At 43.1% G+C, this 25645-nt stretch overlaps 1 protein-coding gene across 1 annotated transcript in view; it reads left to right on the top strand.

The window, feature by feature from the left end:
- The window catches only part of LOC122795551 (elongin-A-like), a 1176755-nt gene that overhangs the window by 192392 nt on the left and 958718 nt on the right, over positions 1 to 25645 (top strand). The window contains exon 2 of the mRNA XM_044063776.1: positions 19627 to 19683. Within this exon, the coding sequence (XP_043919711.1) occupies positions 19627 to 19683 (57 nt within the window). The remainder of the gene's footprint in view (positions 1 to 19626; positions 19684 to 25645) is intronic.

Raw genomic sequence — 25645 nt, 5'->3', positions numbered from 1 at the left:
GTAACATGAGGCAATTGTAACATTGCCTCAAGATTCCCAGATTCACCAGCTGAACAGGAGAGGACGCTAGCAACTGACCCTTCGACATGCTAGAAATAGTGAAAAAGATTGCTGTGTAACTGAGTCAGAAAGGACCTATAGGGAGATGTGTACTCAACAGAATTTAGGTGAATGAAGTACTTTATTTTGTTTGAGTGCTTTACCTGTATAAAAATGCTTTAGGAGCAAGTGCTGAGCTTTCAGATAGAGTACAGGCTGTTTAGATTGCAAGTAGAACAGTTCTAAGGGAAATATTGAACAGCAGACTTGGCGGAGCCAGAAAAAGTTTAACCAAGTTTAACCAGCTGCTATGCGACCAAGAAAGCCGTGCAAAGGCGGATTTTAAGCAGTGAACTACAAAAGAGCTAGGAATGGTCCCAAACAACCAATTACTACAGCTTCTTGTGCTGAGGTCACTTCCCCCAAGGACAGGTAGGCTGCTCAAGGCTCCCCACTCCCACTGGTGAGCAAAGAAACTTCCTTCTATCCAAGTAAGGTAATGGACAACACAGGAACTACACCACAGCCCAGAATACAGCAATGCCTGTATACTGGTCTAAACTAGTTGAGAAAGGTGGGAAAACCAGGATTATTTTTTTGTTTTTTTTTTGTAGAAATACACAGAAAATGCAGAGACAGTGATAAATTAGTTACACAGGCTAGCACACTTTAGTGGGCAGCCTCCACAGTTAAATTAAACAAACAAGCAAACTTTCGATTAAATTCGACTAAATGTAACTAAGTGCAGATTTAAAAATAAATGCAGTAATCAGAAAAAAAACAGTTCAGGCTAGTTTAAAGTAAGCAACAGAAGCTGTTTCCAGTGAAAAGTTAGCTCTGAATGAGCTACAATATAATAGTTCCATCGCAATTCGCCCAACAGATTACGGTGGGCTCATAGTTGTAATGAATAGGTTACATTGTCAATCTATGACCTTAATGTTAAGTGATAGCAGTTTCTATGACAAGATCCTGATTGAAGATGTGCATAAGGTGATTTCATCAGTGGGTAGGGACATCTCTGATATTTTTTCAGCCCATCTTATTACTTAAGTGTTTTCTTTCTTGAAAGTGGCCAATCCGTTGATTCCACTAATACAGGGACTGCCAAAGATCCATAAACAAACATCCAGTAAGGAGATGTTTTTACAGAAACATGGTGTAGCTATGGGGACTTCATTTGCCAATAGCTACGCCAACATGTTCCTTGCCCATTGGGAGATCAACACGTTGTTTCCTATTCTGGGTTATAAGGAACATGTTTTATTTTATCGGAGTTTTGTCGATTTGTTTTTGTTATGGCAAGGGTCGTTTGAGAAGTTGGTACACTTTTATAATACTATGAATAGTTTGACTGACTGCCTTAAATTCACTTTTAATTGGTCTTATACCCGTATTGAGTTTTTAGACCTATATATTGAGAAGTTAGATGAGCATACAATTAATACAGGTATCCATCATAAGACATGTCATAGAAATGCTTTCCTTTTTAGGTCTAGTATGCATCCTGGTTATTTCTTTCGAAATTTAATCAGAGGACAAGGAATGAGGGCCTCTAGGTTGAATCAGTCTACTGATGGTTTTGAACATGAGATTGCTGGTTTAGAGAAGAAGGTGCAGGATAGCAGTAAATCCAAATAGCGCGAACCAACTTTAAAGTGCAAATGCGTTTATTTAAACAAAGATCACATGATCTTTGTTTAAATAAACGCATTTGCACTTTAAAGTTGGCTTCAATATTATTACTATCCTGCACCTCCTGCATCTCCATTCACTTGCGGTTTGTCAGTTGCAGTACTTTTTGTTTTTTTCAGTTCCTGGTTACTGGTTTAGAGAAGAAGTTGTTAGCAAGGGGATACAGTACTGTTGAGATCGGTAGACTATGGTCTGATCTCTAACATCTGAGGTCAACTACAGCGTGTCTAGATTTTGGACCCATCTTGGAGGTAGGTGCCGTTGATGGCACTAAGCACCACCATGAATGGTGTTAGAATTTCCCTGGTTTTTTACCAGTGATCATGGAGATGTCACTGGTTTATTTGCACAACACTGGCCTATTTTACAAGCTGATGATGAGATCAGTAGGATTGTAGATGACAAACCTAGGTTTAGATTCAAGAATCATAAAAATTTGAGGAGGCTTTTGTGTTATGATAGAGGTCTAGTTAGAATGACCCCTGTTATAGGTCATACTATGCCCTGTGGCACTTCTAATGTTTGCACTTTCATTAACACATCTGATGTTTTTTTTATCACCCAGATCTCCTTAGAGAGTTTACCTTCAAAGTAGATGCTAACTGCATGGCCTCTCACATTGTTTACTTAGCGGAGTACTCTGCCTGCAGTTCGTTTTATGTTGGCAAAACCAACAGGGTGCTCCGTGACAATGAGGGAGCATATATATCACATTAGGAAAGGTTCATTACGTAATGCACTTTCGAAACATGTTTTAGAACAGGGGGAAACTCACACTTTCAACTTCAGAGTTATTGAGGTCATTTTGCCCAGTATTAGGGAAGGAGATATCACATATACTGAGCAGAGAGAGACCTGTTGGATTGTAATACTTCGTGCAGACCGAGAGAAAGAGTTGAATGACAGGGCTTCCATCAAACCTTTATTAAAGAAAAGGAGATTGCAGAAATGATTTTTTATAAAAAATTATTTAAAAATTGTTATAAATATTTACATTCATTTCTATTTTTATTTGTACTTTTGGGTTTGCTTTCTTGATGTTTTTTTTTTATATTAATATGTTGGCAGAATGTTTGCATGCTTATATTAAGTAGCCAAAGCACAGCTATATGTAAGTATTTTTTACATGTGCTGTTTAGATGCCCGTTTAGTATTTGGAGAAGCAACCATTCCTTTAAGATGAATGAGTTATGTAACTAATGTAGTTTTTTCATTGGAGAGAGTTTTAACATCATGTGCTTATATGGAGTGCGTTTTTATTTGTCTGTATCTGGTCTGAGGAAGCTCTATTGCTAAAGCGCTTACTGATTTTTAATAAACCTTGTGGACTGCTTTTACTACCTGAAGATTTTCTGTTATGTCTTTGGTTTATCCGCTTTTGTGATTGACACAGCAATATAGTAACTGTGCCCACTTGTCCTTGGCTTGGACTTTGCCTGGTTCGTTCCGTTGCTTGGCTTTTACTTTGTCTTTTGTCATTTACTTTCCAGCAACGAAGATTTACCTCTTTGTCTGCTCTTCACTTTTATAGTTAACTTTATATTCGACTGAAATGTTTGGTAAGCATAAAAACACAGGCATTAACACAACTTAAGCTTTTAGAAAGAACTGTTAACTACACCTCTACTAGATGGCTACTTGGATAGTGAGATCAGTATCATTCTTGTCATTACAACTGGCTTGGTGTATTGACCAGATTGCTATGTGGACCTTTGCCAAGATTCACCATCAATAAAAAAAAATATATTTATACATAGGTATATATAATGTGTGTCTGTGTGTTTTTTATATTTATACATATATAGATATATAGATATATAGATATATAGATATATAGAGATATAGAGATATATTTAAAATAGATTATAATGTGTGTGTTTTAAAATGTGTACATGTACACTAAAGTTATTAAAGTTTTGCTCTTGCCATGATCCTACATAAATTTACCTTGCCCCTCCCTCCAGCCCCTAACCCTTTCCTATACCAACAGTAGACCCAAGCTTAACTTCTGTCTCTAACTAGTGTCACTTTTTTTTACTTAATTGTCCTGTTATGTTGTACTGTATATGCCTGGCTGCAATTGTTCTGAATTAGTGTATACAATGGTTTGTATAACTGTCAACTTTTTAGCTACATTCACAACTATTACTATAATTATGTTAACTATTTAAGTGTCATTGTCATTTTTTATTTTCTTATGGAGGTTTTCTCCTCAGGTCTCTGCTGAAAATGAGCCTTTGCTCAGTCAGACTAACCCGGTCAACAAATGTCAAAATAATAATAAAAAAAAATGTGTACTTACACATTAGGAGCCAAGATGTGTGGCGTAGTTTTGGCAAACTGGGTATGTTTGCTGCCAGAACAGAATTTCAGAGTTGCAGAGCTTAACATTTATTATAAAATTCAGTGAGTGCGTCAGTCTTTATAATTGAGAGAACCTTAGAGTTGTATATTACTACTAAATTTCAATGAATCCTCCTGAGGTGCACCTCAGGAAATGTACACTGTTAGTGAAGTTTTGCTATTGATACATGTAAGAATGCCTTTAGTGTTCCCTGCAGCATTGGTGTAGAGCACAAGAAAAGTAATTGAATTGACGGCTGCAAGATTATATTAGGTTACAGTCGTATGGAAGCTGGTCTCTCATTTGTATGTATGAAGACCAAATCTGAAATCATTATTAGAGCATGAAGGCAACTTTGAATGGAGTACTACCACTAAATCTCTGCTTCCTATAAAAATATATCCATTAATTTTGAGGATACTTTTACTAGTCTGACTAGAAAGGCCTGTTAAACCCTAGTTCCACTTAGGGGGTCTGTTTGGCCTTTCATGTTTGTTGTGAGGCCTATGTGTGATAAAACCAGTAGAAAGCTTTCACAATATCAACAAATTGAACAGACACATAAAAATTTAAATTTATTACAGTGGTTTTATATCTGATTAATACACTGTGATCCATTTGTGTGTGTGTTTAAATCTTTATATAAAACAGGACTCTAGGGAAGGAAATTGTGGTTGCAAGTGTTGGGAGAAAGGGTGAATGGTAAATTTACTTTAATTCCAATTCAGGGCTTAATGTCTGTACCAGTGTATCTGATGTCTGTTCAGTCTTCATCAAACCTGTGGAGCTCGGAACCAACACTACCATCAGCAAGTTCAGGATCCGAAGCTAGAGCTCCTCCAACCATACGCATACTGCCCAGCTCCTCTGAGATGCCCTAGATCTTGTTTGCCACACTCAGCTAAAGCATCGGATCTGTTAGAGCTCCTCCGCTAGTCATCATAAGTGACTATATTTTCTTCTTTGAACTCTTTTTCTACCCTTTTTTTTTTGTTTTGCTGTATACAAAAAAAAAGTTTAGTTAGTTTAGTGTTACTCTTTCCTCACTGCTCACTCTTTCATTTTCCACTATGTCAGAAAAATCTAACAAGCCAGTGGGTTTCAAGAAATGCAATTCCTGTGGGCAAAGGATCCTCTTTATCTGATGCCCAGAGGTAGTGCATTTACTGTTCGGGTCCTGCTAACCTTCAAGTCTATTCCTCTGTCTTCAAAGCCTTTCTCCCTCAGGCCCTTGCAAATAGATGCAGTAAACTTGTTAAGGGACTTGTGCTGTCCCCCCTTCTACTGAAGCTTCAGTTGCAGGAGCTCAACCCCCCCCCCCCGTTAAGAAATCTAAGGAGGTCAGGGAACATAAACAGTCCCTGGACCCCTCTGTGTCTTCTGAGTTGCAGCCTCCTAAGATAGCCCTGGGACTGTCTGAGCACAGTTCCCCTACTCAGATACTGGTCTCTTCTTCACCCTATGCCCTTTTGAGTCCGGAGCCATTGGCACAAAGTCTGTCCCCTAGGGTTGTCTCACCCAGCCACTGCAGTCCCTCCTCTGTATCCTCTTCCATTAGGTCCTCTCTGACCCTGTCAGAGAACGTTGTGGACAGATTCAGGAACTTTCTTAAGATGCAGATCCAGATGAGTGTCCAGTCAGCTCCATCCCCAGCGGAATCTGCGAGCTGATCCTCCCCATGTAGGGTCAGTTCTCTTTCTCCAATCCAGCCTACCGTTTCTGAGCTCCTGGATGCTTTGTCTCCCTGGTGCTGGTCTGTCAGCCCTGATAGTTCTGTCCTTTAAGTCGGATTGCTTCCATGACTGGAGCGGTTCCAACTGTCTGATCCGAGCACATTTCAGAACTGAAGCTTCGACGTCAAGTCTGGGGGAATGACTTCCACTCCATAGTTTTCGGAATTGTCGCTTCCCCTTGGTGGCTTAGCATTAAACAGCTCAGGGCCAACTCGGCCCTTGGAGCAGGGGGCTGTTGGTGGTTGGGGATGACTTGCTCCTGATCCCTTGGGACAGAGTCATCTTCCTGGAAACTCCAGCAGTCCTCTTGCATTTGAGGTGATGGAGAGGGTCTCTCTGCCTGTAGGAGAACTCTGGCACCTACCATTTTGGATCCTCCCCTTCCCATCTTCTGTTCTGTGTCTGAGATCTCTCTTCTGCCACCAGCACATCCAGTTCCATCCAAGGAAGCCCAGACGTCTTCCAACACCTTTCTGGAGCATCCCACTGAAGAGGTTCCTCAAAAGAGAAGGTGCAAAAGGAGGCACCTAGATTCCCCAGAAGAGTCTCTCCTGATGGACACGGACTTCGATGAAGGGGAGTGGGTCCTCCAGATCTCCACCTGATGTCTCATTTGGAAACGTATTGGAGATTCTTCACCAGAGAGGTGGTTGGTTGGCCCTAAAGCCCAGCTCGGATGAGTTGGTGTTCCTGGAGGCCTTCAGGGCTGGCCCATCTACATCCTGGTTGTCCCCACCTGCAGATCCTTACGTGAATGTAGTATCTCAGTGGGCTTGGAAGGAACCAGATGCTGCAGAACCTATATTGAAAACAGCAGGCAAGATCCTTAGTGCCCCTTTGGATAGATCTCGCTGGACAAAGGGCATTCCAGTAGATGCCATGGTGGTGGCTGTGGCCACCAAGAAAGAGCGTGCACAGGTAAGCTCTACTGTCTATCCCCCTAACAGGGAGTCCCGGGCTATGGACAAGTTTGGAAAATGCCCTACGAGCATTGTATTACCTAGCCCATTTCACCAGACTACAGAGGGATTTACTTAAAGAACTCTCTAGTTCTGGTCCTATGTCCATGACTCCTGAGGATCAGACTTCCTTTACCTCCTGTATAGTCACACTACAGTCCATTTCCAATGTGTCCATGAGGCTTATCTCTTGAGCTGTTGAGGGCATCTCTAGGGCGGCCAGTTCCTGCATTGCTATTCGGTGCCATGCCTGGATGTGGCTACGTGATTTTACGGAACCTTTTAAGGCGGCCTTTGTCAATGCTCCCTTTGGTTCCTCCCTTTTTGTACTGACTGTACGTGGCACTCTCTCTCCCATAGCAAGAAAGATGGAAAGACCCTGTCTGCCATTGGGATCCACTTCTTGACCCCACATATTTCCTTCTCCAGGAATCAGCATGGGGAAAAGTTGTGGTTTAGAAAAAGCCAGGGTCCTTTCCAAGATGCTAAGATTTTTTTCCCCCAAGGGCCAGAGGGTGGAATAATTCCAATGGTAGATGCCGCCGTCTGGGCAGAGGGGGTCCGTTGAATCAGGGGTCTGAGGATTCACCCTCGTAGAAATCCTTACAGCATCTCTAAGGTGTTGCCTGACTGTCCCCTCTCTGGAGGCAGTCAGGGGGAATGATGCTCCTTGCACCTAGATGCCTGGTCATCCATCACGAATGATTGATGGTTGCAAGGTGTTTTATATCCAGAGATTATGCCATACCCTTTTTAAATCCGTCAAAGCCCAGACATTAACTCCCCAATGTCCCACACAATCAGAGGGAGGCAGCAACTTTTGAAACTGAAGTTGCTCCAAAAACGAGTCATCCAGGAGGTCCCCTCAGACCAGCATGGATCAGGGATTTACTCCCAATTCTTTTTAGCTCCGAAGAAAACATAGGACCTCAGGCTCATACTGGACCTGACTTGTCTGAGCAAGTCAGTGAGGCAAACAAAGTTCGGGATGGTCATGGTTCAGTCCATCCTTCCCTTTTTACAGAGACGACTGGATGTGCTCAATAGACCTTAAGGATGCGTACTATCGTATTAAAATGAGCAGATGCTCCAGAAGTTTTCTCTGTTTTCTGGCAGGGATCCAGTCACTACCAATTCCCTGTGCTTCCATTTGGTCTCCCTACAGCTCCTAGGGTGTTTACCAAATGCATGGCAGTGATCGCAGCTCACCTCTGACTGCAGATTCCATGTGTTTCCTTACTTGGACGATTAGCTCCAAGTCGCACCAACTAGGCATCTACTGATCCAGGCCAGGGGTTTTCTCCTACAACTCACCCAGACATTAGGGATCACCATAAACCTCCAGAAATTGCAATTGCAACCTGTGCATAACACAGATTTTTATAGGGACCCACTTGGACACAAGTACAACCCTAGCCCTTCTTTCACCCGACATGATTCTCTCTGTGCAGACACATATCAAACAAATGTTACCGTTCCCAGTCCCTACAGAAAGTCTGGTTCTCAGAGCTCTGGGTTCTGTAGCTACGGCAATTGCATTACTACCAACAGCTCTCTTACGTATGAGAATTCTCCAATGGACACAGTCTGTGCAATGGTCCCTCCTGCATCACCTCCTCCATCATCCTGTCAAACTATCTCGGGTATGGAGGAGCACTCTCTTGTGGTGTCTTCATGATCTGGAAGTATTCAGGGTAGCCCTTTCATTCTTCCCACCCCCATTGCCATGTTGACCACGGACGCCTCTCTGGTGGGTGGGCAGGGGGATTACTTTGGACAGACAGTCCAAGGCATGTGGACTCCTCAAGCGACCAACCTGCATATCAAAAGCCCTGCATATCAAAAGTCCTAGAGATGAGGGTGTTTCTTTCTTCCTTTGGGGACAATTGCAATTCAGACTGACATGTTTGTTTGTGTGGTATCTCAACAAACAAGGTGAAACCAAGTCCTACCCCCTTTGAAGAGAAATGATGAGAGTGTGGCAATGGGCTCTCTAACCACACCACCAACACCCTCACATAGCAACACTAAACCTTCATATGCGGAGGCCCTTAACAATAATCTGCCCAAGTCGCAAGGACCTCTGAAACGTAAACAAATGCCAATCACAGCCAGTGTCACATAGGTCACAACATCAGTGTGCCACCCAACAACAGCCCCAAAGGCAAGGCAACATACCCAACACTTTAGTCATAGGTGACTCTATAGTCAGGCACACTGATGTCCCACTCACCAGGCTGAACAAGGAGAAAATTAGTCAGCTGCCTGTCTGGTGCCAGGATCCACCACATAACGCATGCTCTCATGTCACTCCACAACAAGTACAAATATGACTCTGTCATTGTCCATGTTAGAGTGAATGACTTGAGACGTACCTCCCTGGACTACATGAAAAGAGACATGGAAGAGCTCTCAGATCATGTGGCCCAGGCAGGTATGACCCTAGCCCTGAGTAGCATCCTGCCTTCGCCCAGAATAATACCACAGTATAAGGACAAAATGATTCATCATTTGCTAAGCTTCTGTTGTCATTCAAAGGGGATCCAGTATCGGTCTGCCTGGGATGACATGATTGACAGACCACGATGCTTTGCCAGAGATGGTCTGCACCTGTCGCCCCTGGGATTCAGGTTACTGGCTAAGGCTTTTGCCACCCCTATAATGTCTTTTTTTAGGCAAAGTTCAAAGGACAAAACCACCACTGTACCAGGTACAAGCATGCAAAATCTGAAGGTAATGCTACTCAATGCTAGAAGTCTAAACCTTAAAATACACTCTCTCGAGGCACTCCTAAAAATGGAAAACATCGATATCTGTGCAGTAACTGAGACCTGGTTCAAGGCTCCAGAGCGCACCCCAGAAATACCAGGCTACAACTCTTGCCACACTTTTCGGCCACCAAACCAGGACCGAAACACTAAATGTGGAGGAGTGTCCATATTCACCAAGGATATTCACACCACCAGGCTAGTTGCCCAACACAATGCATCTGAAATTCTCCAGGTGCAACTAACACTAGGTAAGACTGCAATCCAAATTGTAGCTTGCTACAGATGCCCCACCATGCCCCAAGATTCTCAGTACACCTTTCTAAACATACTGGAAAATATTAAGATACAACCAAATACCCTAATACTGGGTGATTTCAACTACCCTGCCATTAGCTGGGAAAACTACTCGTGTAACAACACCTTTGCCCAACGGTTCTTGGAATTCATAAATTCCAATGCGCTGGATCAACCAAGCCATAGTCCCACCAGGGGCTCTAATAATCCTAGACCTGGTCATTACCAACATGGGACATTGATGCTCCACACCTATGGTCACCCCCTCGTTGGTCAGGTCTAACCATAAGCTAATCCACCTTGACATCCACATCCCTCCCCCACCCCCCAGTAAGGAAACCTCCAAAGAAAACTTCTTCAAAGCCAGCTTCATGCTACTCAAGTCAAAAGTGACAAACTTCATGACACCCATGCAGATGGGAACTGAAAGTTTGACTGGTGACTCCTACACTAAGGCACTGTATGAGCACATCAACTTGTGCATGAATCGTGCCGTCCCAAATAGAACCAAGATGCTCTCCGCCAAAAAAGGAAGCCAATCTGGTGGTCCCTGGCCATAAACAAAATAAACAACAAAAGGAAGAAACTGTTGCAGAAGAGGAAAATCCCAGGATTCAAAAAACTCCCTTACCAGCCTCAGTAAGAAGCTGAGATCCCTCATAAAATCCTCCAAAGCTAGTCACGAAAATAAAATTGCCAAAGATTCTAAAGACAACCACAAGCATTCTATAGCCATGTCAAAAATCTAAATGGCAATGCTCCGATCTGCTCTGAGCTACAACAGAATGGCATTACATATACTGATCCCAGGGATATTGCCAATATCCTGGCAGGTCAATTCAGTTCCAACTTCACCCCCTAAAGGGCCCATCTCAATACCGAAAGATTGCCAAATTCCGCTAATAATGGCCACACAGGTAAAAACCGCACGCTCCAAAGCTAAGAATACAGCATCCATGGGAACAGACAACATTCTGGGCTGTGTACTACATGAACTACAAAATGAACTGGCAACTCACCCAAGTGTCATGTTTAATCATAGCCTCACCTCAGGCTTCGTGCCCACTGAGTGGCACACAGCTACAACTATCCCACTCCACAAAGGAGGATCCACCTTGGATCCTGGAAACTACTGCCCCATCAGTCTGACAGGCCTGATCTGCAAGGCCATGGAACGTATTATTATGGAACTTGTAAACAAAGACATCGGCAACCTTCAAATACTGGACCCCACCCAGTTTGGGTTCGTGAAGGGCCGATCCTGTCTCCTGAACCTGATTGACTTCTTCGAATCAGTTTCCAGAGCTGTGGACGAGGGTAAGGCGGTCCACACAGCCTATCTGGACCTCGCCAAGGCCTTAGTCATAGATAAACTTACTAAGCTGGGCACTAATCCTTAAATCACTCGATGGGTTGCCAACTGGCTTACTGAACCCACACTGTGTAAAAGTAGCCGACTCCAAATTCAGCTCCAGAGAAGTGGAGTACCTCAGGGTTCTGTCCTGGGACCGCTCTTGCTTGGCATCTACTTCTCTGAATTACAGGCCAACACTAAGGGACTCTGGCTAACAAAGTTCACAGATGACTGAACTGGGAGCCATTACTGAATCCCCAAATGATGTCGATATTCTACAAAAGGGCCTTACAGAAACAGATGCTTGGTGCCAGAGCCATGGGCTCAAGCTCAATGCCAAGAAATGTATAGTTATCCCATTTGGGAAAAAACATGTACCCGTGAATTGCCACACAGGTTGCAGTACACTAAACACCAAAAGTGTGATAAGAGACTTTAGCGACACAGGTGGACAGTAGTCTCACCTTCGATAACCACATCACCACAACAGTCAGGAAATCCTATGTGGCACACCTCATCACTAAGGGCTTTTCATTCAGAAAAAAAGAGGTCATTGTCCCACTGTACTCATCCCTCATTAGACCCATTATAGAATACAACGCCCAGTTTGGTATGTACCTCTCAAGATATCTGCAACAACTGGAAAGGCCACAGAAATACCTAACTAAAAGAATCACAGGCCTAAAGCAGATGCCCTATGCTGACAGTCTAAAAAAAACTCCAGCTATACTCTGTCGCATATCGTATACTGAGAGGTGATCTCTGCTTAACAATCAAGGCCATGTGAAACCCAATGTTGTTGGACATGCTACACTTAAAGAAATCCCAATCCCTCAGAGCCACACACTCCAGGGGATCTAAACCTTGTCATCACAATGAACAAAACATGCTGGAGGGATAGGTTCTTGAGCCAGAGACATCCCAGACTCTGGAAAAGAATGCCCATACATGTCAAGCAGAGCGCCCCTTTAGCCCTCTTCAAAAGGAACCTTGACAATTGGATGAGATAGGAAATTCACCCCAGGGATCACATCAGTCGCCCTGCTAGACAGGGGTCCAGGGAAGTAAATATCGTGGGAAGAAATAGCCAGGGAATTGTTATGGCTAGGCTTGTGTAGGCCCTAGGGCCGATAGCCTAGTACCAACCTATGAACCACCCACTTTCTAGTTGCGATGCACATTCCGGGGGTGAATAACCCATTGGTGGATAGACTCAGCAGGGTTCTCCTGACACCTCACAAGTGTCTCCAAATCAGTCACTGGCAAACAAGATCTTCCTCAGATAGGGTCAACCCTGCTGTGACCTTTTTGCTTCCCCTTACAAGTGCAGCAGGTACTTTTCCCTCATCCCTGCGCAGGAACAGTCATCGAGATCTCTAGTACCCATGCTTGGCCTACTGGTCTACTTTATGCCTTTCATTCTGTCCCCCTAATTCCCAAATTTATTCAGAAGGCACACAGGTTGAAGAGAAAACTGATTCTCATTGCCCCTTTTTGGCCTTGACAGGTTTGGTTCACCTTCTTTTGGTTTCACCTAATTTGCCCTCCATGGACCTTGGAACTACATCTGGACCTTTTGTCTCACCCCTCAGGGCAAATTCACCCACATCTTCGCAATTTGAAACTAACCGCATGGTTTCTCAAATTCTGGTGATGGCTAGACAATCCAGGCTTTTTTCCCCTGTCCAGAAGATTATCATTTCTGCTCCTAAATCTTCTACCTGGAACATTTATAAAAGCAAGTGGAAAAGGTTTTCCAAATGGGCTGAACAGCATCACATTGATCCACTTATGGTGACCATTTCAGCAGTCTTGGATTTTCTGGCTAGTCTTTTTCATTTGGGGGCTAATTTCTCTACCGTCAAAGTTCAATTAACAGTTATTTCTAATTTTTATATCAGAGAGAATACGTCTTTGGCTTCTTCCAGATTTTGCAAAGCCTTTCTGAAGGGTACTTTCCTTCTCTGACCTCCTATCAAGCACCCTACTCCTCCATGGGATCTTGCACTAGCTCTACAAGCCTTGATTTTACCCCCCTTTTGAACCTGCTGCTATGGCTGATTTGAAATTCCTGTCATGGAAAACCGTCTTTTTAATGGCCATTATTTTGGCCAAGAGGGTTTCTGAACTTCAGTCGCTTTCTTCCAAACCCCCCCGCCCTTTATTTTATTTTCCATAAAGACAGAGTTACTTTACTTACTAATCATTTTTTCCTACCAAAGGTTTTGTCGGACAATACTTTTAATCAATTTGTTAATCTTCTTGTATTTTTTCTCAACTTTCAAAATAAGGGTGAATATATGTTGCATCTTTTGGACGTCCATAGATATTGCAATTGTTTGGATAGGACAAAATCTTTCAGGAAGTCCGATCAGTTGTTTGTTGCTTTCTCAAATTCCAAAAAAGGGAAAGCGGTTGTAAAAACTACTATTGCTTGTTGGCTAATGAGCTGTATTATGCATGTGTATTCCTTCTACCTAATTCCACGAGATCTATTGCCACTTCTTATGCTTTCTGGTCTAGGGTTTCTTTAGAAGATGTTTGTGCAGCTGCATCATGGGTGAACTCCCACACTTTCATTTCACATTACATACTTGCTATATCTAGGAACAGAGCTGCCCTTGGTTCTGCATTGCTCTAGAATAGCCTTCCATAAGGCCACCCAGATCTATGTAGCTGGGGACTCTGACCCACAGGTTTGATGAAGACTGAACCGACAACATTAGATAAAGAAGTTATGGACTTCATCATAACATTCCATCTGTGTTGTCTGCTTCTGTCTTCATCAACCTTCCCCCTTCCTTATCTCTGAAGGACCTGCTGGATTATACTGGGAACCTTTGTTCCTCTGAGCTCCTGAACAACTTTTATGCTTTGTATCCTTTTGGGGTGCAATTTATTGTCTATAAAAATTAGCAGCAAACTCGATCTGAGGTATCTCCAGAGGAGCTAGGCAGTATAGGTAGGGTGGGAGGAGCTCTAGTTCGAATCCTAAGCTTGCTGACAGCCGTGTTGGTTCAGAGCTCTGAACCGAAACCCACAGGTTTGATGAAGATTGAAGCAGACAACACAGCTGGAACATTATGGTGAGTACATAACTTCTTTTTTAAATATGTTTGAAAGTTAAAAATCAATGAAGTGTTCCTGTGCTTTTATGCCAAGATATGTCATGATGCTTACTGATTGTTGGTCATATGAGATTGAAATGTTCAGTGAAGTGTTCTTTATCTTTTGTGGAGATTAAAGCACTCTGTGGATTGGAGAGTCTTTTGGGGATTTTATTTTGACTTTGGACTTTTACACTGAGAGCTGTTTGTTACTGCATACGGCATTATCTAAAACTAGATAGCTTATATAAGCATAGCCAAAAAGGTACCCTGGCTTTCGCCATCCAAGAAAATTATTTTCCTGTGCCCCTGTCGAGCAGAGCCACAGAAGTAATCCCTGGGGTGAATTTTCTATCTCCCATCCAATCATCAAGATTTTTCTTAAAGTACTAATGAGGAGCTCAGTTTGACTTGGATAGGTAGTTTGTTCCAGAGTATGGGAAGTCTCTGAGACAGGAATCTATCCCTCCAGCATGTTCTGTTTATTGTGGTGACAAGGTTTAGGTCCTTAGAGCATGCATCTCAGAGGAATTGGGATTTCTTTAAGTGAAGCATGTTCAACAGCTCTGGGTTTGACATAGCTTTGTACGTTAGGCAGAGATCGCCTCTGAGTAGGCGATATGCGACGGAGTAAAGCTGGGGTTTTTTGAGACTGTCTTCGTAGGGCATCTGTTTGAGGCCAGTAATCCTCTTTGTGAGGTATTTCTGCAGCCTTTCTAGTTGTTGTAGATGTCTTCTGAGGTACATACCAAAAGGGGCATTGTACTCTATAATGGGTCTAATGATTGACGAGTAGAGGGGAACAATGACCTGTTTTTTCCTGGATAAGAAATCTTTTGTGATGAGGTGTGCCACGTAGAAGGATTTCCTGACTACTGTGGCAATGTGATTATCAAAGGAGAGACTACTGTCCACCTGTGTCCTAAGTACTCACTTTTGGTGTTAAGTAGACTAACACCTATGTGGTGGTTCATGAGTACAGAGTTTTTAACCAAAAGGGATGACGAGGCACTTTTTGGCATTGAGCTTGAGGCCATAGCTTTGACACCAGGCATCTTAGGTTCGTAGGTTGGTACTAGGCTATCAGCCCTAGGGCCTATACAAACCTAGCCATAACAATTCCCTGGCTATTTCTTCCCACACTATTTACTTCCCTGGACCCCTGTCTAGCAGGGTGACTGATGTGATCCCCAGGGTGAATTTCCTTTCTCCCATCCAGTCATAAAGGTTCCTTTTGAAGAGGGCCAAAGAGGTACTCTGCTTGACATGTATAGGCAATCTATTCCGTAGTCTGGGGAGTCTCTGGGTCAGGAACCTATCCCTCCAGCATGTTTTGTTTATTGTTATGACAAGGTTTAGATCCCTGGAGCGTGTGGCTCTGAGGGATTGGGATTTCTTTAACTGTCCCAGTGAGGCCCTTTTGTAGGATGTCCATATTGTTAGAAGTTTCAATTATAGCTCCTAGTTTGCAGTCATCTGTGAACTTTGTTAGCCAAAGACGACCTGTGTTAGCCTGTACTTCTGAAGTCGGATTTGGAGTCTGCTACTTTAATCAGTGTGGGTTCTGTCAGTGAGCCAGTTGGCAACCCATCTTGTGACATGGGGATTTATACCTAGTTTAGTGAGTTTATCTGTAATTCCAGAGTGGGGGATGGTGTTGAAAGCCTTGGCGAGATCTTGATAGGCTGTGTGAACCACCTTACCCTCATCTACGGCTTTAGTGCCTGCTTCAAAGAAATCTATCAGGTTTAGGAGACATGACCTGCCTTTTACAAACCCGAACTGGGTGGGGTCCAGAGTTTGGAGATTGCCCATGTCATTGTTTATAAGTTTCATAGCCTTGCAGACCAGGCTCGTCAGGCTAATGGGGCAGTAGTTCCCAGGGTCCATGGTGGCTCTTCCTTTGTGGAGTGAGATAAGTCACTGTGCACCATTCAGTGGGCACAAAACTTGAGGTGAGGCTATGATTAAACATGGTACTTAGGTGAGGTGCCAGTTCGTTCTGTAGTTCATGTAGAAAGCAGCCTGGGATGTTGTCAGGTCCCATGGATGCTGTGTTCTTGGCTTTGGAGAGTGTGTTTTTACCTATGCAGTCGTGATTACAGGAACTTTGCATTCTTCTGGTATAGAGATGGGCCCTTTAGGGGGTTGAGGAGGGTAAAGTTAGCACTGAACCTATCTGCCAGGATGTTGGCAATATCAGTTGGTTCTGTATATTTAGTGTCATTGTGCTGTAACTCAGAGCAGATGTGAGTGTTGCCACTGAGATTCTTGACATAGCTATAGAATGCTTTGTGGTTGTCTTTAGAATCAGTGGCAATTTTGTTTTCGTAACTAGCTTTGGAGGATTTTGAGGGATCTCCGCTTTTTACTGATGCTGACCAAGAGAGTTCCTCCAATCATGGGATTTTACTTTTCTTTTTTTTTTTTTGCTGCAACAGTTTCTTCTGTTGTAGTTTGTTTATGGCAGGGGACCACCAGATTGGCTTCCTTGTTTTTGGAGGATAGGGGTTGCACAATACATGCACTCGTGCAAGTGCTTATAAAGTGCATTTGTGCAGGATTCAGCAGTCGTTCCTCTATTGTCCGCCTGCATGGGTGTCATGAAGTTGGCTTTGGAGACATTTTTTAATGTGGTTTCCCTAATTGGGGGGGGGGGGGGTGGTATGTCTAGGCTGATTAGCTTGTGGTCAGATCTGACCACCGAGGAATTGACCACTGGTGTGGAACACTGGTTGCCCTTGTTGGTAATGACCAGGTCTAGGATATTGTTGCCCCTGGTGTGTGTGTGTGCATAAGTTGATCCAATGCGTTGGAATTTATGAATTCCAGAAAACGTTAAGCAAAAGAGTTGGTACATGAGTAGTTTTCCCAGTTAATGGTGGGGTAGTTGAAATTGCCCATTATTAGGATGTTAGGTTGTACCCCAATATTTTCCAGTGTATCAAGAAATGAGGAGTGGGAATCCTGGGGCATGGTGGGGGATCTGTAGCAAGCTGCAATCTGGATTGCTATCTTGCCCTGTAACTGTGGCATGTGAACTGCTGTAGTTTGTTTGTGTGTGTGTGGGGGGGTTCTACACTGTTAACCTAATATAACAGTGGTTTCAACCTGTTTACACTTGGGAACTGGTGCAAATAGGAGGATTATTTTGGGGTCTGCTAAGGCAGAAATAAAAAATATTCTTTATAAGGAATCAATTAAAACAGTCGCTGTTTTGAGAGTTGTATGCCAAAGGATATGAAGTCAAACTTCAGTCCTTTTTGTGAGAAATGGGGTAAAAATCTGGACAGTTGAGAGGTATGCTCCCTACCTCTGACAGACTTGCACAGTAGCTCTCAACCAAAAAGGGACAAGTTCCAACTGAATAGGGGACAAATTCAGAAATAATCAAGGACATTTTTCATATATTGATATTAACTTGAGACCTTGACAAAATGACAGAACATGAGTGAATATGTATTTTTCTAAAGAAAAAGAAATTTGTAATTCTAATTGTCATTATTTTAGTGCAATTCATCACCTTTTCTCCAGAAGTCATCACTTTTTGGTGGGCTAAAGAGAGAGCTATAATTTCAGTCAAAATCACGGAGGTACCTGAAAATCGGGGACAGTTGAGAGGTATGAATCTACCTCCCTCCCTGTTACTTGCACACACAGACACACACACACCTCAACCTCTTAGCTGAAAATTCTGGGCAAAGCCAAAAATAATGGTGAGACAAAGCTCCAAAAATAGGGACAAACTTTAAATATTGCTCTCACAAACTTATAAAGTTGCTATAATAAAAGGTGTTGTGTTATGAATTTTCTGAATGCTATGAGGTCTGAAACTCAAATGCCTGTCATTACTTTGTGAATTCTTTCCTCACACATTTTCCACAGTAAACCCAAAATAACATAGATTTTATGAGTAAGAGACTAAAAATCTGAGGCAAAAATCAGGACAGTTGAGACTCCTCCCTCCCTCTTCTTACACACCCCCCACCCACTTCTTGCATACAAACACACACCTATCTACTTACCACTTACACACACACACACACACACACACACACACACACACACACACACACACACACACACACACACACACACACACACCACTGTTTTGTCCGTTTATGGTCTGCATTTCAAATGTCTTCAGGCATTCGTGTTCCACTTGTTTGGAAGACGAAGACTAGCAGGTCACACAGACTCAAGACAAAAAGAGGTTGCACACAGCTGTCGTGGGTGGCGGTCTTCAAGAAGAATGCCCTTAAAAAAAATTTAATTTAAAAAAAAAAAATACATCTCCCAGCCAGTAGGCCGTAGTCTTTCACAGACCGGCAGGAAATTTCTGCTGGACCAGACCCAGTCCATGGACCAGCGGTTGAAAAAAAACACTGATTTATAACATCTTCGCAATTAGAGCTTTTTTATTAAAAACCAAAAAAAACTTTATTGAACAGCACAGAACTAGCACTTATTTGGCTTCTCAGGGTTCTAAACCAGTTACCAAATGTTAATTTGATACAGGTATTTCTCCCTTAAGTAATTAACATTATGCGGATTTACTTCATTGGGGATGTTGGTTTGTACAACAAGATGTGTTCATCTTGGGGCTTTGTTCTCAAAGCATTGGGCTATCCAGGAAGGTTTAGTGAGATATCGTACGCTAAAAAAATTGAAAGTGGCATTATACAAGCATTTCACTTTACATTTGTAGACACTATCCTAGAGGGAGTTTAACATTCTCCCCAGCTTAGTCCTTGGATAGTAATAAAATGTTGTAAGAAATTATTAGGGGAAAAGGGACAAAGCTTTTGGAGTTTGGCATTCATCAGTAGTTTTAGAAAACCCACCAGGTGTTTTAAGTTTCTATATTCTATAATTGTAAATTTATATTTTTTTGAATCTTTCATAGTTTTAATCCAGAGATAAAATCTACTCACTAGTTGCATATTAAAATTATGTAATGTATGATAGCTTGCAGGTCCTGCAATCCTGGATTGGATTATATGGGTAAAACATTGAAGCATGATAAAAGTGCCCCTAAGCCCTTTTGAGTGTGTTTTAAGTGTAACTGCTGAAGTCTTGCTGTATATGTGGCTGAATTTTTTATGCCTTTCAGTTTCATTTTAGTTGTTTACATTGATCCACATATATCTATATGGTTTTTAAGTAAAATGTGCTCAATTTGTGCAAAAAAAAAAATCAAACTGGCATAGTAAATATCTTTTAATCTGGAGACTGAAAAGATTTACTTGTTAAAACATTGCAAAAGGAAAATGTATGTAGTTTATAGTTTGTGAAAGCACTATTTACTAAAATTTTGTTTTTCGTCTTAGATTTTAAAAATGTTGAAACGCCTACAAGAACTAAATATTACACTAGACATCTTGGTGGTAAGTTTTCAGTAGCTGCATTGCAGCATAGACTTCTCACTTTTTTATTTTTTGAAACCTGATACTTGTTGCATAAGTTTAAACATCATTGATGCTTCACTATGTTTATTAATGTACACAGGCTGAGCAATTGAGTGCCATGTCCATGTTTTATAGTAATGTGCAGTACAAGAAAGTAAAAATGAAGTATGGAGGAAGGGAATAGTGATCCCAAATATAGACCTAGAAGTATCAAATGCTGGCAGTCCGTTGATTATTGCTGGTAGTGTGGAATCCTGGCAGTGCGGATGTGCCTGTTATGCATGATGAGAAAGTGTGGATACGGACATATCAGATAGTGCTATGCATGTCTTCACTATAGCCTTTTTACAGTCTCAGAACTGCATGATGAATGGGAGTAAAGTTAGTTGTAAGGCTGGCAAATGTATTGGCAAGAGTCTGTCAAACATTCAAACTAAAATTCAGACATTAAGACAGAATAAAACCATTCCATTCACAAAAATTTCAGTACACTTAAAATCACACATTCGGAGAAAACCAAAACTTTTTTTTTGGAATGGGGGTTTCACCTCCTACTCCTCCAGCAAATTTATATATACTAACTGAGCAATCGCAGTATAGTGAGGAAAGGGCAAATTCCCTAATCCCAACGGTACCACATTCTTAAGCACCTAACAGTGGCAACATTCCAATTTTTGAACATTGCAGCAGATAATTCAACTGCTCGAACTCCGTTTGAATGGAACCCATTGGTAAAATATGGAATTGTAAAGTGGCTATAGCATGCACATACCACTACAGGTGACATTGATGACAGCAGTTCATATCTTGCTCACAGACCTTTCTTATGCTATTGGCAGACATCACAGATTACTAATGATTGACTGCATCTCGTGCACTTTCTGGATTTCAGAACCCTGCATAATGCAGGTTTCTTTAGGCTGGTATGTCTGGCAATTTTATGTCCACCTGTGTCTGCTTCCACAGTGGTTTAGCACTGCAAGACCTCTGGTTCCATTGACAGTGTGCACTGTTTTATTTGCAGCAGAAATGCTGGTCATTTTGACATTTGCTATGTCTTTATCAAAGTATCTTTCACTTCCAATTCATTTATCATGTATAATAGGCATGGCAGAAATGTACACCAGGCACTTTTGATGGCAGACACAATGCATGTCCGCTTTAACAGGTGTTTGACACAGTCTGGTATTTGGAATGCTTCAGATATCAGCTTTAACTCTGGATCTGATGTCCATCTTCATCTGTCTTGAGGGTTATGGTTCCAATCCTCTGAACCGAACCAGCTGTTATATAGCTTGCGTCAGCCAAAAAATTTTCTGAGCTGTTATGACAAGACATGTCAGCCAAATCTCTTGTAGCTAAGTATATTCTTATATATTATTATCCTTCTATTCATCTAAAACTTTTTTTCCTTTAATTTTTGGTCTACCTGTAGCGATTGTGCTGTATTTTTCTATTACTGCTGGTAAATTCTCCCCTACCATCATTGGTAGTCTTTCCCTTTCCTCTCTCTACCATTGGTAGTCTGTCTACCATTGTTGGTAGATTTTTCCTCTTTCCCTTTTGTGTGAGTGAAGACCTATTTTCAAACTTTCTTCTTTCTTTCTTTCTCTTTCTGCCTTCCTATTTGTTTTGTCAAGTATATGGCAGAAAAGCCAAACATTTTCACTATGATTAAGCAATGTGTAGAGTGCTGCAGGAAAATGCCAAAATTGGACAACCATGAATCCTGTGTTTATTGTTTTGGTGTTCCCCATTTGACTATATTTCCCCCACAGTACAGCAAATGTTGCCAAAATTAGTGGCATCTACAGAACCCAAGTCTATCTGCTCATATTTGGATCCGTTCCATCGTCAGCTCCCTAGTCCATTCCTAGAAAGACCTGATTTGCCTTCTGGCTTATCCATGCGCTCCACCAGAAGTCTTTCTGAAGTCGATATTGTTAGGGTAGTGGCTCAGAGCTTGACAGCCTGGGGTCTCCCATCCTCTTCTCAAGCCCCTCTCCCTTCAAGTGCAGAGGGTTTTTCTCCGTACATCCCTACTTATTCTCCTCTTCTAACCTCAATGCAGGCTTTAGTGCTCTCGACTTCAGCGGCTCAAGTACTGATGTCTTCAGAACCGACAACTCTTGTCTTTGGCACAGAGTCTAGCTCTTGCTCCCTCAGTGCCTTTGGTACCATTGGGTCCACAGGACCATGTCTTCACCATCGCGGCCCAGTGGATTTCAGCCGGCCCCAAATTTTTCTATGGAGCTGACTGTGTATTCCTTTCAGCTGCACTAGCAGGGGACCCATCCTTTGTTTTGGTGTCAAGTGGGGCTCTTGAGGCGGGGTGTGACCCTGGTTTTGAGTTTGTCGGTCTCTGTTCAGGGCTCCCATCCCTCCTCAGGGGGTACTACCTTTCAGGCTATGGAAAGAGCTTTAGCCACTGCATCATCTCAGGTGGCTCCTGTGTTATTGGACTCTTCCCCTGTGACCCCAGGTTTTTCAGTTCAGCCACCAACCTCAACCCTTGGACAGCGCACTCCACGGTCGCAAGACTTGCCTTCTAAAAGCACTTCTTCCGAGTCCTCCTCAGATGTTCCCACTGAGGATCCCCCTCGGAAGAGATTGTGCAAGAGGAAACATGTTGATTCTGGTGAAGAATCCATCACAAAGGACATGGATTTCGATGAAGGGGAGATTTCTTCATGGTCACCCCCAGAAGATGCCTCCTTTGGAGACGCTCTGGAGATCTTAAAACAGAGGGGTGATTTGGAAGTCCAAACACCCATCTTCAGAGGAATCCTGTGTACTTGCAGGCCTTTGGTGTGCACCCATCTACTTCTTGGGTGACCGCGCTCGCTGACTATTGAATTAAACTAATTGCTCAACAGGCTTGGAAGGCTCCTGACTCTTGTGTAACCAGTCCCCCAGAGACCTGACAAAATCCTTACTTCTGCAGAAGATCAACCGCATTGGGCTAAGGGCTTAGTAGTAGATGCCATAGTGGCAGTGGCTGCCACTAAAAAAGAACTAGCCGAGGAAAGTTCTACTGTCCATCCCCCGAACTGGGAGTCCAGGGCAATGGACACATTTGGGAAGCGGGTCTATGCATCGACCTTCTCCATCAGGTCCTTGAACTTTGGCATACTTCACAAGACTTCAAAGGGATCTGATCAAGGACCTGCCAGATACCCTGGTGGGAGCGGTCACCAAGGGGGTCCAGGAAAAAGTGGCCTCCCAGCTAGCTACCCTGGAGTCTATCTTGAACTCCTCCATGAGGCTTATTGTGCATGGAGCCAAATGGGCAACTAAGTCAGCAGCTTCAGGTGTTGCTATTTGCAGACATGCTTGGATGCACCTGTGTGAACTTGTGGAATCATTGAAGTCTTCCTTCGTCAATGCTCCCTGTGATGGTTTGTCTTTATTTGGTCCCAAAGTAAAGAAAACTCTCTCCAGGTGTGAAAAGGATGGAAAGACTGTATCTGCTGTGGTTGAATGTTTTTCCACTCCTCAACAATCCTATTCCAGGAATCGAAGGAGCGGTAAGACATGGTTCAAGAAATCCCAAAAGCCTTTCCAGGATGCGTGGTTCGGACACGCCTTGGGGCAGAGGGGGGGGGGAGTTATAGTGGAAGATGCCATCCCCAAGGCAGAGATGATCTGCAGAATCAGGCTTCCAGGGATTCATTCTCTGGTCAGCCCTATCAGTGCTCCTGAAGGGGGGGCCCATTTGCTTACTTCTGGAAGCAGTCAGGGGAAGATTTTCTTTGCACCCAATTGCCTGGCAACATATTACCACCGATGTCTGGGTGCCAAGTATCATTTCCAGAGGTTATCTAACTCCCTTCACCTTTTATCTGAGAACCCCTGCAAGACTCCCTGATATTCCACCCAGTCAGAGCGTTCAAGCAGCAGTAGAAATACAAAAGCTGCTAGAGAGAGTCATCCAGGAAGTCCCACCAGACCAACTAGGATCCTTTTTTTACTCAAGATTCTTTAGTGCCAAAGAAAATGGGGTCTGGAGACCAGTTTTGGATCTCAGTATTCTAAACAAATTTGTCCAACAAACAAAATTCTGGATGGTCATGGTTTAGTCAATTCTCCCCTTAGAGAAACACAATTAGATGTGCTGTATCGACTTTCAAGATGCATACTACCACATAAAGGTGGACAAAGGCTCGAAAGTTTCTCTGCTACCAAATGGGAGCCAGTCATTTCATATTTAGAGTGCTGCCCTTTGACTTCACCACAGCCCCCAGGATGTTCACCAAATCTATGGCAGCAGTCACAGCACATCTGAGGCTGCACGGATTCAGTGTGTTTCCTTACTTAGACAAATGGCTCCTCACTGCTCCTACCAGACATCTACTTCTGCAAATTATGGATTACATTCTGAAACTAGCCCTTCAGTTGGACATCAGTCAATCCTGCAAAATCTCAGGTAACCCCTTCTCAGGACATGGAATTTATTGGAGCTCGCTTCAACACCGTCTCTTCAATAGCATCACTTCCGCTACATAGGTTACAGAAAATTCAATCGCAGGTCCCTCCCTCTTCTTCGCTCAAACAAAATTCCTGCTTATCAAATTCTGCAGGCATTGGGCTCCATGGCAGCAGTGATCGCATTTGTTCCATTGACAAGATTTCACACGAGACTTCTCCAATATTTACATGCAAACCAATGGACTACTCTAACTCACCCCATGAACCATTTAGTTTTCATATCCAGTCGATGCAAGAATGACCTATCCTGGTGGTTGCACTCAGAGGAGATTCTTCTTGGCCGCCCCTTTGTTCCCTCTCAGTCCAAGGCAATAGTGACCATGGATGCTTCCCAAATGGGGTGAGGTGAGCATGATCTCTGGAAGACAGTCCAAGGCACTTGGTCCCCCTCTGAGGCCAATTTGCTTATCAGTGTTCTAGCGTTAAGAGCAGTGCTTCTGGTGTTGCAAGCGTTTCACTTTGCCTTTCCTCAGGGGATGATAGCTATTCAGTCGGACAACATGTCTGTAGTCTGGTACATCAACAAACTGGGAGAGTAAAGTCCTACCCATTGTGTCAAGAAGTCCTTGGAGTGTGGCAGTGGGCTATAACTTCCAACCACTTTCTGACAGCAATGCGCATCCAGGGGAGTTCAAACGTGATTGTGGACAAACTAAGCAGATGCATCCTCATGCCTCACAAGTGGTATCTGAACTCCAGAATAGAGAAGGAGATCTTTCTTTGCTGGGACCAGTCTTGCCTCACCTCTGAACAACAAGTGCAGAAGCCACTTTGCCCTAATTCCCCCTCAAGGGAAGTCCCCCAAGGGCACTCTTCTCCTTGATTGGCCCCCGGGGTCTCCTTTATGCTTTTCCCCCTTTCCCTCTGATTCCTCTTTTTCTCAAGAAAGCAGCTTGGTTGAGAAGCAAAGTGATACTCGTTGCTCCTTACTGGCCTCGACAGATACGTTTTCCCTTCATCTGGCCTCGTCTACTACACCGCCCATAGACTTTGGACCCAATTCTGGATCTCTTGTCCCACCCCCAGGGACTAGTGCACCCCAATCTTCAACTCTCAAGCTGACTGCTTGGTTTCTCCAATTCTGGTAGTCTTCAGCTATAATGGTATTCCTTCCCTCGTATGATGGATTTTGTTGGCATCCCATAAACCATCCACCAGGAGTCTTTACCTTAGTAAATGGAAGAGATTTTCTGTTTGGGCCTCTGACAATGGTCTGGATCCCTTTTCAGCGCCAGTAGAGAAGATTCTGGCGTTTCTAGCTGCCACCTTTAGTAAAGGAGCTTTTGCTTCTACAATTAGCAGATATTTCAAATTTCCATAATGGTATCTGGGATCAGTCCTTAATTTCTCACAGATTTTATAAGGCTTTTCTTAAGGGCACAGTCTGCTTGAAGCCCCCTTTCAAAGAACCTCTTCCACCATGGGACCTGACTTTTGTGTTAGTCACTTATTT

Source organism: Protopterus annectens, chromosome 2.part2, assembly GCF_019279795.1.
Source record: "Protopterus annectens isolate FY-2018-M chromosome 2.part2, PAN1.0, whole genome shotgun sequence".
Lineage (NCBI taxonomy): Eukaryota > Metazoa > Chordata > Ceratodontiformes > Protopteridae > Protopterus > Protopterus annectens.
This window is presented reverse-complemented; position numbering and strand designations above follow the sequence as displayed.